General features: G+C 45.5%; 1 protein-coding gene across 3 annotated transcripts in view; it reads right to left on the bottom strand.

Annotated features, from left to right (window-relative positions):
* SPTLC2 (serine palmitoyltransferase long chain base subunit 2) overlaps positions 1–5,781 on the bottom strand; it is a 75,784-nt gene extending 70,003 nt beyond the window's left edge. The window contains exon 1 of one of the 3 annotated variants that reach the window (XM_085061659.1): positions 5,627–5,781. In XM_085061659.1, the coding sequence (XP_084917785.1) occupies positions 5,627–5,716 (90 nt within the window). In that variant the 5' untranslated portion in view covers positions 5,717–5,781. The remainder of the gene's footprint in view (positions 1–5,626) is intronic. The other 2 variants (XM_085061658.1, XM_085061657.1) reach the window with 2 other exon arrangements.
* Positions 5,782–15,452: the final 9,671 nt, after the last annotated feature.

Here is a 15,452-nt window from a genome sequence, read left to right as displayed (position 1 = left end):
TCTAGGATTCATTTCTTAATGATGGCACAAAAACACCCCTGGAAACCTCACTGAAGATGGACCAGTGTTTTATGTTTCACCTAGAGAACCTGGAAGTCAACAGATAATTCAGATAAAACTTTTTTGCCCCCAACAAATTGAAAACATGAAATTTAGAAAAATATTGGTTTTGTTGTACAATTAAGACAGAAAAATACAACCTATCACTCAAGTAGATACAGTAAAAAAATTAACTTGTATAAATTTATAACAATTTCAACAATTTCTTAGAGCATTTAAAGCTTATCACCAGCTAAATTTCAAATGGCAGTCCAAATAGAATCAATATATTTTGATACTTCACCCAAACTAATTTCTCAGTAGCACATACTGAAATCAAAGAGAATCCCATCACATCCACAGCAGCCATGGGCGTTTGTTTTCATACCAGCACAGACACACAAATTCTCAACAAGTACAACACTGGCACTACAACTACTAATTTAATATGATGGCCTCAAACATTCATTTAGCCAGGGAAAATGTTGAGTAGCTATTCCTTCCACAAAGTCTTACAGTCTTTTATAATTGAATTTGGTATTAGAACAAGATCGTTGTGCACAGGTACTTTTTCAAAAATTAAATTTCTGTTAATTAAAGTATCTGAACAAGGTAGCACTCTTTTCTAAATCAGACAACTTTCTTCTTACTTCAGTTTTACATTATGGACAGAATAAATACAGTCAATCATAAAACCAAGCAAGAGTTGGAAAGTAGTAATTTCTTTCCTCAGTTCTGACATAAGCTTCAGAGTACCTGCTACAAGCCCTAAGGCACACATTTTTACAGGGGTTCAAGGATTACATGCCAATGTCTAAACCTGGACAAACTCTCCTGCAATCCATGAGTTCAACTCTGTAACCATGGAATGAATAACCAAGGGAAGGGACCTCCAGTGGTCATCGTGTCCAAGCCCCAGCTCAAAGCAGGGCTAATTACAATAGGTTACCAAGGGCCACATCCAACAAATGGCCCTTGAACTTCTTGAACTCTTATATGGATGGAGATTCCACAACCTCTTTGGGCACCTTCTTCCAGTATTTTACCACCCCTATGGGAAAAATTATTTTCCTTATGTGCAATCAAAATTTCCTATTCTTCCAAATTACGTGCTGCCTCTCACACTATTGCCACAGGCTTCCAAGAGTCTGGGCCCGTTTTATCCACAGGCTACATATCTGGCAGCCAGCTAGTTAAGCCTTCTCTCCTCCTGAGGTTGAGCCAACACAGCTCTCTCAGCCTCTTCATTTCTTGGGGACCCTCTACTGGATCCACAGATTGATGTGGTTATGTCAGCATCTTACTGGGAAGCTCACAACTGGACGCCACTTACAAGATGCAGTCTCACAAAAGCTAAGTAAGGGGGAACAACCACTTCTTCATAAATAAGTTAGTGAGATTTAGTTTCTCAGGATCATTTTTTTTTCCCATCAGAAAATATTTGAATTTCAAATTTGACACTGATGTGAAAAAACCTCACAATTCTGTATTGCAATTTCTTTTTATACCAGTGGATAGGGTAGTTATTTAATATATATATATATCTCATCCTAACTTTCATCTGAAACAAGATTCACATCACTGCTACCACTAACTTACTGCAGCACGAAAAACTTGCAGTATCTGCTGCAGTCATCTTAAGTGAGCTCTCCAAAAGAAGTTACACAAACCTGAATTCCAGCAAAAGCATCTACAAAATCAAGATGAAACCATTGTTGCCCTGCATCCTGAAGCAACCCACAAGATGAATCTACATGCAGTTTGATTCACAGGACTACAAAAGCTGTTTTCTGCATGTACACACCAAAGCTTCCAGGAAAGAAGTATCTATGCTGGCCATTTTAATAGCTGTAAGAATTCAGGACTTGAAACAGTTTTGAAGGAAAGCAAATCTCACAGTGCTCCCACACTTCTCAACCAAACTATTCCTTGTCTTCCTGAGGAAATAGTACAAGACATTGTTTACAAAGGCATGTATGCAATAAGCTATCTGGAAGTCGCTACAGGATGGCATTTGAAAACCCTCTGGAAACCTAAGGGAGATTAAGATTTGTTTATATAATTCCAGCTCCTATCCAACTGTCTTGGAGATACTACACACAACAGAAATGAAGAAGTTGATATCTAAAACCCATATTCCAATTTTTTTTGTTTTTAGTTTGAGACTACTTTTTTAACTTCTAGAAGCATAACAGAACCATTCTAATGTGAGAAGCTCTGTAAAGGAGTAAAATAAAAAAAACACATTACTAAGAATTTCTTCACAATAATAGGTAGATATCTAATAAATTATCTTTGAAAATAAGGGCATCTTATCCCATTAAGGATGTCCCAATCTCCCTATTCTAAGCAAGAAAATTATTTTCAGATGCAGCACTGGAAAACCATTAGTCATTTGCAAAACACTCCAATGGAGAAATACATGCCAGTTTAAAATCACATTGCAGACAGGAAAAGCAATTTTCCCTGCACTTATTCCCACAAGTGTCCTGACAGCTCCTAAACACCATTTTTCTATTGAACTAAATACACTCCCCAAAAGAACAGAGGGGCATAAAAAGCAGAATCATGCACAACTTGAAGAGGTAACCTCACATCTCTTTTACTGCAAATTGCTCTCTTTCTCCTAAATATGTTCAATTTCTCACATAATGACAATACCCATTGAAATGTCAGGCTTTCATCTTACATAGCACAGTAGTACGCAGAGCTCTAAATCAATTTTAAGTCCATCCATAAATTACTATTCTTTCTAACCATGAACTCCCTTAACTGTACAGTCAGAAAAAAGTCTCTTTTCTCTTACATCCCACAATTTTTAATTGCTACATGGTTCTTCAACCTCTCTTAATTAAGGTGTTCATAATGAGATTGAAATTCAGTGAATGCAACAATCTCTAAACAGATCAACTTCAAGCAGGACACAAGTAATTTGAACACAAGAGTTCTCAAGAAAGCCAAGAGCTGTTACTTATCTTAGTATTTCAGCAGAATGTTTTTTAATATGCTGGAACACTAACTTCAAATGGTCACTTTCCTAGTCACTGATGATACTTCATTAGTCTCCAAGGTAGCCAAAGTCAGTTACTGCACAGTCTTAGTGCAAGTTTCCCTCTCCTCTTACCAAAGAGGTTTAGCAGTTCAAAAGGCGATAAATACAACCTCTTTTAAAACTAAAGTGAACAATTTCACCCTCTTCTGCTCATACAGGAGTAACAGTGGAGAACTCATGCTATGTCAAAATACCATTCTCAGGGGAAAAAGTAGTATAAGGAAACCTTTGAATCTAAGCTTTATTTTTTTTTAGGATTAAAAACCCCCAAAACAATATAAACAAACCAAAAAAAAAAACAAACAAAACCCAAACCTTACACAGGTAACCTAAGCAGAAACATCCTAGGTAGAAGAGGACTCCTTTTCTTTTCACATTGTTAAAAATGGGTAAAGCTTTCCTGCACTATAAAGCCCTACTGGAGGGCATGGTAATGTACTACCCCATCTCTAAGCTCTCCTCTCAGAAGCTCCACGGTTTTCCAGATAAATTTTCACTGACTGCAACACTTCTTTAAACTGATGGTTTTCCTTGCCCCTCCTGTTCCCATCATTTTAGCTAGATCTCTTTGCCTCTTATTTCTCTCACAAGCCCCCTGAAAGGCTTTCTTAAAAAAGTTCTTTTCCTCATCCTTACTTTTCTGGTTTGGGGTTTTTTTTTTTCTATTAAACAATTGCATTCTTTCATGCAAGCTGCCTCCTTTTTGGTACTTGCTTACAGCTGCAGATTCTCAAGTGCTGTGTGTGGTATGCACGTAGTATATACATACACAGACCAATATACTCAATACAAAGTAAGCATTAACCTGCTTCCTTTCTTCTGCATAAAGGCCCAAAAACCAAAACTGAAAAGGCAGAAGACTAATCAAGTAGCCAAATCTGTGATATGTCAGCAAACACATCTTTTGGCAGCTTACTACCATTTGATGCTATTTGAGAAAGTTAGTTAGCTAGGGACACAGTTAGTTCCCTTAAACAGCTGCTTCTTCCAGTCCAGTTCTAACATTCAGACCCTCACTTTGAAAGTTAACATAAAGTTAGCCCACATAAAATTGTGGAAAAGAATGTTATACTCCTAATTATAAATCTGTTTGATCAGCAAGCAGCTGCCAGAAAGCTATCAAACTTTCCTGCATTCTTCTCATACCCTCTGACAATGCCACTACGCTTTGTGTTTTTGGTAAGATTTCTCATGACCACTTCTCCAGTGAACCCTCACCTGCTTTAGAAACAATTATCTCAAATGTCTCAGGTGTCCAAAACGTGTCTGAGCATAGTATCACATGCAAGCTACTAAATGAATAGAACATCTCATACACCAGCAAGGTTTTTAAGCTTCCTCAGTTTGACATCTATGGTTATTCCATTCACATGCTGCATTGCCCATGTTTTCCAGATACACAGCTGAACAACATCCTTGAGGAAAATGCCTCCCTACCCCACTTTTCTGTTCTTCTGAAGTAGAAGAATGTAACTATATTCAGACCTTCTTTTTCAGAAAGCACAGGGTGGGGAAAAATACAGAACACTCACCATCACCATGCTTTGTCTTATTTCAATGATTTAAATCTAAGATTCTACAGCCAGCAGTGCTTGGTGTTTGCAAGGCAAGGCTACCAATGCCATGGGTCCCCGAACCCGTACAAGATGACACTGTTCCCAAACGAAGATATTGTACTCTCCTCTATCTGTTCACTCCCAGTACTGTGTTATACCTCCCAAGGGCCAGGGCAAGACTATGAGCACCCATCCAGTCAAAGAAACACAGTAAGTATCCTAAGTTAAAGATAACTCAGGAAAATAAAAGAAGTTTAGTTTAACCCGCATCAGTTCTCAATCTAGTTCACACAGCGACTGCACAAGCCTACATGGAAAAAACAGAAGGGACAGCAAAGGACTGAAAAACAGAAGGGATAGGAGAGATGATGACAGAGAAATGCTTTTCTCAAGCAGCTTGAGGTGTCCAAGGGAACACAATCTCCTGCCATTTGCTGGTAGTGTCTTCACGAGAACCATGAAATTCCCTACACTGTAACACAGAACTCGAGCGTTTGCCAGAGAAACAACTGGCAGTCTGCAAGCACAACTACACACTTGGATCACAGCGTGTTACTCCAGGGAGGTGCTGCATCAACCTCCAGCTCTGCTCTAGAGGGAAGTCCCTGCTCAAGGCTACTTGTACCCACAGCCCCGTGCATCGCGCCTGTCACAGCAAAACAACCGTGAAGAACTGCTAAAACCTTTCCTTCCAAAGCGCAGACCTGCTGGGGTATAACAGGTTTAAGTTCAAAGCTCTGCCACCAGCAAAAGCCTTGCAGTGAAGTTACAGCCGTGACTCGAGGGCCACTCATTGCACAAGCCATCACCGGCGCGGTGAGCGAGCACCCCCGGCCGCTGCCCTCCCTTCCCAGGCGAGGGCCGGCGGCACAAACCACCTGGCCTCTGCCGGAGTCCCTCACAGCCACACCTCGGCGCCTTCCCGGGCCCCGCCGCCGCGCCCCCCGCCCGCCCCGCCGCGCCCCCTCCCCGCGCACACCTGAGTGCCGGGCGGGCCTCGCACGAAGCCGTTGCGGAGCGCGCCGTGGGCGCCGCAGCCGTTGGCGCGGGGCCGCTCGGGCCGCTCCATCGCGCCGGCCCCGCCGCGCCCGCTCCGCCACCCCCGCCCGGCCGCGCCGCGCCGCGCCGCACCGGAAGCGCGACCCGCGCTCCCCCAATGGCCGGCGCGGGCGTCACGCGAGGGGACGGGCGCCACGGGGACGCGCCGGCGCGCGTGCGAGGCGGGCGGAGCGCGCCCAATGAGAGCCCGCGCGGCACCCGGGTGGGAGGGGAGTAAAGCGCAGGGAGGGGATCGCCCAATCGCAAAGCGGAACGCCCGGGCAGGCGGAGCCAGCAGGTGAGCATTGTCCAATCACTTGGCAGAGATGGGACAGGGACGGATAAGAAGGGGACAAAATACCCAATCACAGGGCGAGGGCGAGGGAGGGGCGCGAGCAGGCAGCAGGGTCTGTCCAATGGCGGCCGGAGGAGTGGGGCGGGGCTGAGGCGGCAGCCAATGGGCGGACGCGGGCAGGCAAGGGGCGGGGGCTGCATGGCGTCGGTGAGAGCGGCGCTGCCCGGGGCGGGGCCCGGGCCGGGGATAGGGATGGGATAGTGATAAGGGTAAGGAGTAGGGGTAGGGATAGGGATTAGGGATTAAGGATTAGGGATAGGGATAGGGGTAGGGATTAGGATTAGGGACAGGGATAGGGATAGGGCGCTGCCGCATGGAGCCGCCCCCCCTCCCCTCGTTCTCTCCGGGACGGACCCGCAGCGCCCGTGAGCGCGTTCCCGCACGCGGCGGGGAGGGGACAGCTGCTGCCGTCACCGTCCCCGCTGGGAAACCGGCAGCCCTGCCTCGGGCACGCCGGCGGCTGGAGCGGAGAGAGGGCCGGGGGGCGGTTAAGCAGCAGAAGGCCGTCGCTGCTTCGTGTTGAGGGAGCTGGTGGACGAAGCGCTTCCTCCGAGACCTGGAGGGCTGTCTCAGGACGCCTCGGGCTGTGTCCTGATGAAATCATCCGTCGGAGCCGGGTGAGAGCTCCGGAAAGCGTTTAGGAGATCAGTCGTAGTTACTGTAATGCCCTTAGCAGCAGCTCAGGAGAAATGTATCCTGACCTGAGTCCGCCAGGACATGGAAGGCTCTTGCAGGGAACCCTGCAGACCAGCCTCGGACAGAGTTTAATCCGATAGGATTTATATTTGGGCTCAAGACAGGAGTGAGCCTGGCCGCCCTGCTGAGCTGTATCACCCCTAACAGCTGGAGCTGCCTGGCTGTTCACTCTGCCCACGGCTCTGTTTAAAAACCATACTAGATTTATGTACAAACATGTTTTCTGGCAGGGTTTGGAAATACGCATTTCCTTCAAAGACCAGGTAAACTTAGTAACACCCTACCAACCGCAATACAGTTTGGGTGACCAAATATCACTCAGACAAGGCCAGAAGGAAATCACAAAGCGTCCGTATTTGTGTCCTATTACACACTTGCATGCATCCTGGTGAGGGAGAGGGGAGCGGTTACCGAGCTGCAGGAGTGTTAATTGGCAGAAAGGAAACAGTCTGACATGTTTCATCAGTCACTGAAAGGATGGAAGAGTGTGACCTTTGACTTCTCCAGTGCAATTTAGAGGGAAGGGCTGTGGTGTTTCTTAGCATCAAGAAAAAGCAAAATTAAGAGTTACCAGGTTCAAGCAGATGAATTTGAGAGAATGGTCTCATGCTTTTCTCTATGATTTGCTACTATTGATTGTTATTTTTCCATATTATAGTCACATTTTGGAGCCTTTGTCATGGATCTTATTGTGAATTTGGTACTGGAATTTAGTATGTGAATTTGGTATGTGAATTTAGGGCATGCAGTCCCTAACAAGTGAATTAGCTTCCATGAAAGATAGTAATTTTTCTTCCCTCAGGAACATAGGAAAGCTTCACAGCCTGGTTTCAGCATATTTGTAGGCAGCAGTGTGTGTGCAGCCTGCTGTCTCCATGTCACCTTTGGACAAGAGGGCTTTTTGTAATGAGGGGTATAAACACAGCCTCAGGAGTAACAAGTGGAAGCTGGGTGTTTGACCTTGTTCCTTTTCTTGCTGTCTACAGCCACACCCATATCTGGACTGCCACTGAAGCAGGTATGGACTTGCCTCAGCAGTTAGCTTTCTTCACCTGGTTTCGATATGCAGTGAGAGAGAGTCACCAGCTAAGATGGGCTGGGCCCATCCCATTTCTTGTGTTGCAGGTTGGGGCCATGGGGGAGACTGGTATTACTAGGAAGGACCTTGGGATCAAAGCAGCAAATATCCCCATTTAGCACTTGAGTGCTTGCACTAGTGGACTGGCTTTGGTGTAGGAGCAGTGAGGAGCACTGGTGGGAAAGAGGCACAGATTATTTATTTCCAGATGAGCAGGGGAGGGCTTTTGCAGAGTTGAAGTAATCTATGAGGAAACTAGTAAATATAATGAAAAAAAATGAGCAAGAAAGATGTGTATTAAGGGACCACATACTGTAGAACTTTTTGAAGGATTTTTCCCCCATTGTCATTGTTGGCTATAAGCATTTTCCTCCTGTTTCCTCTCCCTTTGAACAGAACAGATTAAATTATACTGACTGTATATATTGTAGAGTAAAACACAGTTGCTGCTCCCTGGATGGAATGCAGTTGGCATGCTCAAAACCTACTCCATGATGATTCCCCACACTCACAGTCTCCAACCATAACACTTGCTAAGGGGGACGGAGTGGAGTGGAGTGGAGTGGAGTGGAGTGGAGTGGAGTGGAGACACCTCAGCCAGGCTCTGTTGAAATCCTTGCAGGGAGGGGAACTTGATACCACTTTGCAGCTGAAAAACTGCATAGCACCTGTCAGACAAGGGAGACAGGAGATGTCCTGCTGCTGAGCCAACTGCTGTGGTGAAATCATTCTCTTTAGATGAATTTAGTTCATTGTAGCCTATTTGTAATAGTAACTCACATCTCCACGCCAAAGTTACCCACTCCCAAGGTACAACCACCCCTCACTGGGCATGTGCTCTGTATATTTTTGATCGTGTCTTTATAAACAAAGCGAGAGAATTCTACACCAATCAGCAACAAAAGTGTATGACTACAGTCATTCAAACTCCACCTAAACATAGAGAAGTATTATAAAAGTAAGTTGAGAATGGGGGAAAGGTTAGGGAAGACTCCATCATAACTGCTGGGATTGATTGACAGGCTGAACCTGTCTTCTCCCCTGCAGAGATGCCTGTTGGGTAAGAATCAAACTCTATGCATGCTGAATACTTTTGTTGGGGATTAGAGCTTGTCTTTGTATTGCCTTAAATATGTTTTTGCAGTCAGATATTATCACCAACATCCATCAAACCTTAACCTGTCACAATTTTATATTCATAAAGAGTGTTGTTCCATAAACTGTTAGTGTGAGTCCTTAATGGGCACTGGCAGTCACCAGCAGTGGGAAATGTACTCAAAGAAACAGGAAGACCCACTAAGGAGTCATAAAGTGGGAAGACCTGCTAAGGGCTCTCCCTTATGCTATTGGTGTGTGTCCCTGAACAAGTCAGCTGACCCACCCTCTGATCCAGCAGGAGTGTTCAGTGAAGGGTCCCCCTAACAGGGCTCTGACAGACTGGTTGGGCACAAGGAGCTCAGCTTCCCTGGGATGTTGACAGACAAAGGGTCAAGAAAATCTCCACACACTAAGGGTTGAGGAAATTTCCCCTTTTCACATGACGCCACCCCATGATACCACCAGCTTTTTCTGAACCCTGAGTTTTGGATCTTTGTTTATGCCATCACAGTGGAACTGTGTGATTTTGTGTCTTGTCAGGTTGCTTACTGGCACAGTTGGGCCAACAAAGGCTGTAGCTCCAGGAACCTTGTACTTGCCACTGAGAGAAGTTGATACAAGTTAACCTTGCCAGAAATAGTGATTAGTCTGGTGCTACCATGCAATTCACCTTACATCCATGTCAGATACATGGTTTAGCACAGCAGCCTCTGGGAATGCAGAGGCATGTTTGGGAATGAATGGCTGAGATGTGATCAGTTATTTTGTCATTCTTGGCTTATGTTGGCTTTTGTAAATGGAAATATGGCCTGACAGAGTCTGATGTCAAGATCCAGGAGTACTGGGAGAATGGAGGTGTGTGGCTAGCACAGTTTTTCCCATGAGAGGTTTTCTTGTGTTTTGTAAATAAAGATAAAGTTTGGATGTTTTGGAACAGTGTCCCAGAACTTGGGCAGTGCAGGCCTGGCCAATCAGGCCTGGGGGAAGGCTTCTGCTGACCAATCTGGGTGACTTTTGAGAACTCTATAAATGTGATGAAATCAAAACAATAAAGGTCATTCCTTCTTGCCACTGAGAACCGATGCATTCATTACTCTGCTAGCTGCTCAACAGCGACAGAGGTGCAGTCAGTGTGTATTGGGCAGCAGCAGTTTAAAGCAAGGTAATCTCTCTAGCTTCTGATCTCATATTTGGTTCTACTGCAATGTGTAGTTAATTACCCGTGCTGCTTCAACTTTCATGTCCATCCTCCATGGACATTGATTGACACTCATGCCTATTGCCACTGAGACTGGTGAGAGGAGGAGCAGTGTAGTAGAAACTTTAGGTCTCAGATTCAGTTTGTTTCTGATGGTGCAGCTAAACAGGCCTCCATGCCCTGTGTTCAGGGCTCCTTGGTGCATTCATTCCCAATGCCTCCATGTCAAACTCTAACACTTTGGGAATTTGACCTCACGTAATGATAAGGCTCTTATTTCATGATTCACTTCTCTTCTGCTCTTTACAGTCCCATGTAAAAAACAGTCCCATGGCTGTAAACTATGATTGGGATCTCTGCCTTTTTTGACACCTATGTTGGGTGATTTTGAGCTAGTGAGTTCATTTTGTTTGTGCCTTGCTTTCTAAGTCCATGAAATGAGACTAGTGAGACCATTACTGTCCCCACCCCCCATCCAGGATGAAGTGAAAGGCTGCATCTGTGCGGTATAAACAAAGCCCTAATTTACATGTAAATGCATGTGATATCGCTGTAGCAGCAGAGTTGTAGCAGTGAAGCCCTCCTTGTGTGCAGGCAGCTTATGTCAGCAGAATGAGGCTCTTTTTCGAGCAGAACTTTACCGAGCACCATCAGCTATATCAGCAAAAACATTGAATACCAATATAACTACATCCTCATTAGGACCTCAAGGTCCATGGTATTTTAATTTCTAACTTCTTTCTAGGTGCTTAAATACTTTTGAGGATCTGAACCCACCTGTTGGCATTATGGAAGTTACCCTTTTCCCATCAGAATCCTGGCAAACAGGTTCAGAGCAGGTGTGGTCTCACTTCATCAGTGGCTGCAAAGTGCTCTGAGAAGCTCTGGTAAAGGGCCCAGAGCGCAGCAGAGCATGATCAAGCTGCTATGGCTGACTTCAAAGGCAATATAACTGCTGCTGCCTCTGACAGTGCTGTTCGTACTGCAGGAGACTGGACAGGTTCTACCTTATGCATCTATTCCTGTGAGAAGAACAAAACTAAAAATTGTGTTCCCCTGAAAATGTCTTTGTTGGTAGCTTTCATTTAACCCTGTACTGATGCTATTACAAAGGTGGCACATGAGAAGATAGCATACTGTAGAGAAGAGAGACAGTGAAGACAGTGGTCTAGCACCTGAGCAGTGACCAAACCTTAGCTAGGAGAGGACGGAAGGAGCAGTTTGTCACCTTTCCATTAACGGGCATGGTTTTGCAGGTCCTTATTTTCCTACATCTCTTTAGAAAAAAAATGAGTGAAGGAAGAAGATAGACAAGTTGGCAAAAGATGTGGCTAAAGGAGCTTTTTTTTTAAGTGTTCAAATTTCTACTTGCAGAGTGAGTCAGTTCAACTCATCCAACAGAAAATTATCCCATAGAAAATTTTCTTCAGGTTTGTGAACTGGACTGACTTCATGGCTGGAGGAATTAGACATAAGGGGAGATTAGACAGATTAGACATAAGGGGAGACTACCCCATCTGTGCAGCAAACTGCTTTGGAATTAGAAAATCTGGTGTTAGGTATGATGGGAGCACAGAAAGAACTTGAAGTTCAGTCCAGAGAAAAAGGTCCATACAGGAAAACCGAGGGCTGCTGCCTCTCGTTTTGGCAAGGATATTATTACAGATAGAAGAGAGACTTTGCCATACAGTGAAATGGGGTGAGAGAGAAATTGAACATAATCTTTAACAACCCATAACTAGGTAGTTAAAAACTTTCCCTTCAAAGTAAAGGAAGTGAAAGCTTTACCTTGAGAAGATGAAAAATGTAGCAGCTGTGCACTACCAAGAGGGAAAATCTACCCCAGGACCAGGGATTAATATTTGGGCTTCCGTGAGAGAGACAGCATGATGCTGCAGGCAGGACTGAGCGCTCGTGTCTTTCCCACTGACACTGCTCACAGTGTGTGAGCTGATCAGCAGCAGCCAGACAGGGCTTCAAGGCTCACTCGGTGCTTGAGCCTCGAGTGCAAGGGAGACATGTCTGTGTCCAACAAGTGTAAGAGGAAACTATGGGCAATGTCAATATTGATAGGAAAATCACGTCTCCAGTGAAGATACTGCAGGCTTGAGTGGTTGCTGTGTCGGGCATGGCCACAAGAGGGAAATGTGTACTCAGGCATTAGGTGCCTCCTCTGGGCTGGAGCAGCCCCAGCCGGGCTGGCTGTGGGCTCTGCAAGCACCATGGATCTGCCTGGGTCCACCTCCTCCGCAGGACTGAAAACAGAGCCAGTGCCTTCAGAGGCACATGAGCTCAGCCGCAGCCAAGTGTGCAGGTAGCCATGATGGGGATGGGGTGAGAGGGCAGCACGGGTGGGAAAGTGAATTGTCACTTCCTGGAGGTAGGAGAGGATGAGATGTGCAACCCTCACCAGCCCTGGGAGAACTGGGGATGTCTTGTCCAGAGATGATGGGCAGTCAGGCAGGGAAATCTCATTTCAGTTTTCTCCTCACACATTTACATTAGATATCTGGTTGTGTTAGCTGGATCATACTCAGATTATGTCATTCAGGCTTGAGAATGATGGTATTGAGGTGCTTTTAGGAAAGGTAGGGGACTCAGGAGAAAGAGAGCTGAAGTCAGCAAGCTTGAAAGATTTACAAAAAGGAATGAAGGTCCAGAAGGACATGGGCAGGCAACCCTGCTAACTCTCTAAAGGAGACATTTTGCCTGAAGCACTTCTAATAGCATTTTGTAGGCCACATGCATAGAGCACACAAGCTGGGTAGCAGTGACCAGTGGGTATTAGCAACCCTGCCAGACTCAGGTGACTGTTACCCTCAGTGATGGGCCATCCCTGACTGTGTGCCTTTGCTACACACTTGTTACAACTCACCACTGCACAAGGTAGAAAAGGACACTTACGCCATGCAATATGGGAACTTGAGGCTTCACAAAATCTGTGCCTGCTGACTCCCATGGACTGTGGAGCTGTCGTGTATATATGGCTGAGGAGTTTCTACTTGCCTCTGGAGATACTGCAGGGACCCACAGGGTGCTTTAGGGAGGAACAGGACTGAGATTGATTTCCTATAGTTACCTGCCAAGAAATTTGAGCAGCAGGGTCCAGTCAGGAGCATCAAATGACCTGATCACCAGCTTCCCATGAGTTGGCTCTGCAGAGAGGCACCCAGGCTGCTCCTTATAGATCTGCTTCTCAGGGACATTTTTTTTTTTTTTTGGTCAGAGGCAGATACAGAGGAAAATGAATGGGACAGAACTGAATTTATTCCTTGTTCATGCCACAGCATAAGACCAAAATGCATCTAAAATAAACTGTACAAGAGCTATAGGGAGGTGTGGTGACGAGGCTGGGGGAGACAGGGTGGGAGCATCCTTTGGCGCCTGGCTGAGCATGTATTGATCTTGTGGGGACTGGCTGGCTGGCTAGAGGCATAGGTGATGTGAGGGGGAGAGAGCTGAAGGGGTGTGAATTGCTCAGCACATACATGTTGTGTATCCTGTACAGGCAGCAGTGTTGCCCAGCAGGGGATGTGTTGTGTAGGCGTGGGCCGTGGGCAGGGGGTTGCTGTGCTGGGAATGGCTACAAATAACCACAAGAGGTCACTTTGCTGTTAAATGAGCCGAAGAATTACCATGGCGACCGCACTCCTCTCCCTGATAGATGCCAGGCGTCCAGGCAATAATGTTTGTGTGTTGATCTAAAGCCCCCAAACGCTCTCTCCCTGTTTTCAGAAAGGGTGACGACATGCTGTCATGTCTTCAGACTGGGAGAGTGGTAGAGACTGGGATATGGGGTAGTTCCTGCACACTCTGTCTTTTGGTAGAAGGGGCCACTGTCTGGGTACCTCCTACACTGGTTGCTACTGCAGTGCAAAGACAGAAAGGCTGTGGTTCAAATTACTGTGGCACAGGATGGTTCTTGCACTGTGTGTCCACTTAGTGTCATCAGGAGCAGCAAAGTCTGAGGCAGTTGCCAGCCCTTAGGTACAAACTGCATGTGTGTAGAGAGCTGTGTGCTGGAGGACATCACACCCCTGCTGCAAGAGGTGCTCCAGGGAGTGTCACAGTGAGCAACTCCAATCCTGATGCCACCAGGAGCTTGCAGCAAGACTCCAAGGTCAGACAGAAGACAAATGTGCACCAGAACATAAAGCCTTCTTGCACCTAGAGTATTCACACTTGCTGTTAATGCCCACATGGAATATGTTCTCTGTTCTTACTCAGCTGGATCAAATCACGTCCTATGTTGTTTTCCTGGCACAGAAAGTACAGCTGCTTCTTTCAGGTACCACAGGTGGTAAGGTGTGTTCCTCAGAGACTTCTGTATTTCATCTTCAGACATCTTGCTCCTTTTATCTTCAGAAGCCTTATTTCTTTCATCAATTCCCTAGTTCTCAGTGGTCGGTGAGGCTATTATAAATCATAGCTCTCCTGTGTTCTAAGTTAGAGGTTTGGGGAGATGGTTACTTTGTGGTCTGTGGGGAAAACTTGAAGGAGGAAAGGCTTTGTGGACTAAAAATGTTTGGAGATGCTTGGTTTGGGGAGGAACACTGATGCATCCTGAACAGACTGATATGCAAAAGCTGGAAAGAAGAAACCAAGTAGATGGTCACACTGGTCCTGGTAGGCTGAAGTAACACAGGAAACCAGGGAGGTGCTGTAGACCAGCAAGTAGGCCATCATGTCACTTCTGCTGCGCTGGTATGTTCCAGACATGCAGAACACAGGTCAAGGCAAAGGTCCATCTCCTCATTGATGTGCCCATTGCAGCATCTTCCCTTGAGTACTCATCTTTTCCCTGTAAGGGTTTTCTTTAAATCACAGAAAAGCATTCTAGACACTGACAAAGAGATATTGTCATCTTGGAGAGGGCTGGCAAAAGAACAAATAGCTGCACTTCAGTGGAGGTGCAGCAATCTTTCCACACAGCACAGGCTTGCTAATTTGCATGGTCATAAGGTCTCATTGGAAAGATATTTTTAAATGAAAAAGCAAGAAAATGATGCAAAATAGATTTGAGCATATTCCAGGAGATAGCTAAATTTTTCACAGTGAAACCCAATAATAGATCAGTCTGTGTGCTATGAACCTCTCATCACAAAAATGAGGCTTCTGCTATCTATTCTGGGCTGAGCACTGACCTTGGCTATTAGATCTCAATTAGGCATGTATGTGACTAATGTTTCTTTCTCTTACACTTTTCTGCTGCAGAAAATAATATTCATGGAATCAGAGTACTTGCACAGTCACTCTCCAGATGGGACCCAGTGTTTCTCAGCAGGTTTCTGGTGTGAAATTCAGGGAAAGGAGGTATTAAAAATCTGTGGAGCCAAAGATTG

The sequence above is a fragment of the Lichenostomus cassidix genome, chromosome 5 (assembly GCF_008360975.1).
Source record: "Lichenostomus cassidix isolate B80296 chromosome 5, HeHo_3.0, whole genome shotgun sequence".
NCBI classification, from domain to species: Eukaryota; Metazoa; Chordata; class Aves; order Passeriformes; family Meliphagidae; genus Lichenostomus; species Lichenostomus cassidix.
This window is presented reverse-complemented; position numbering and strand designations above follow the sequence as displayed.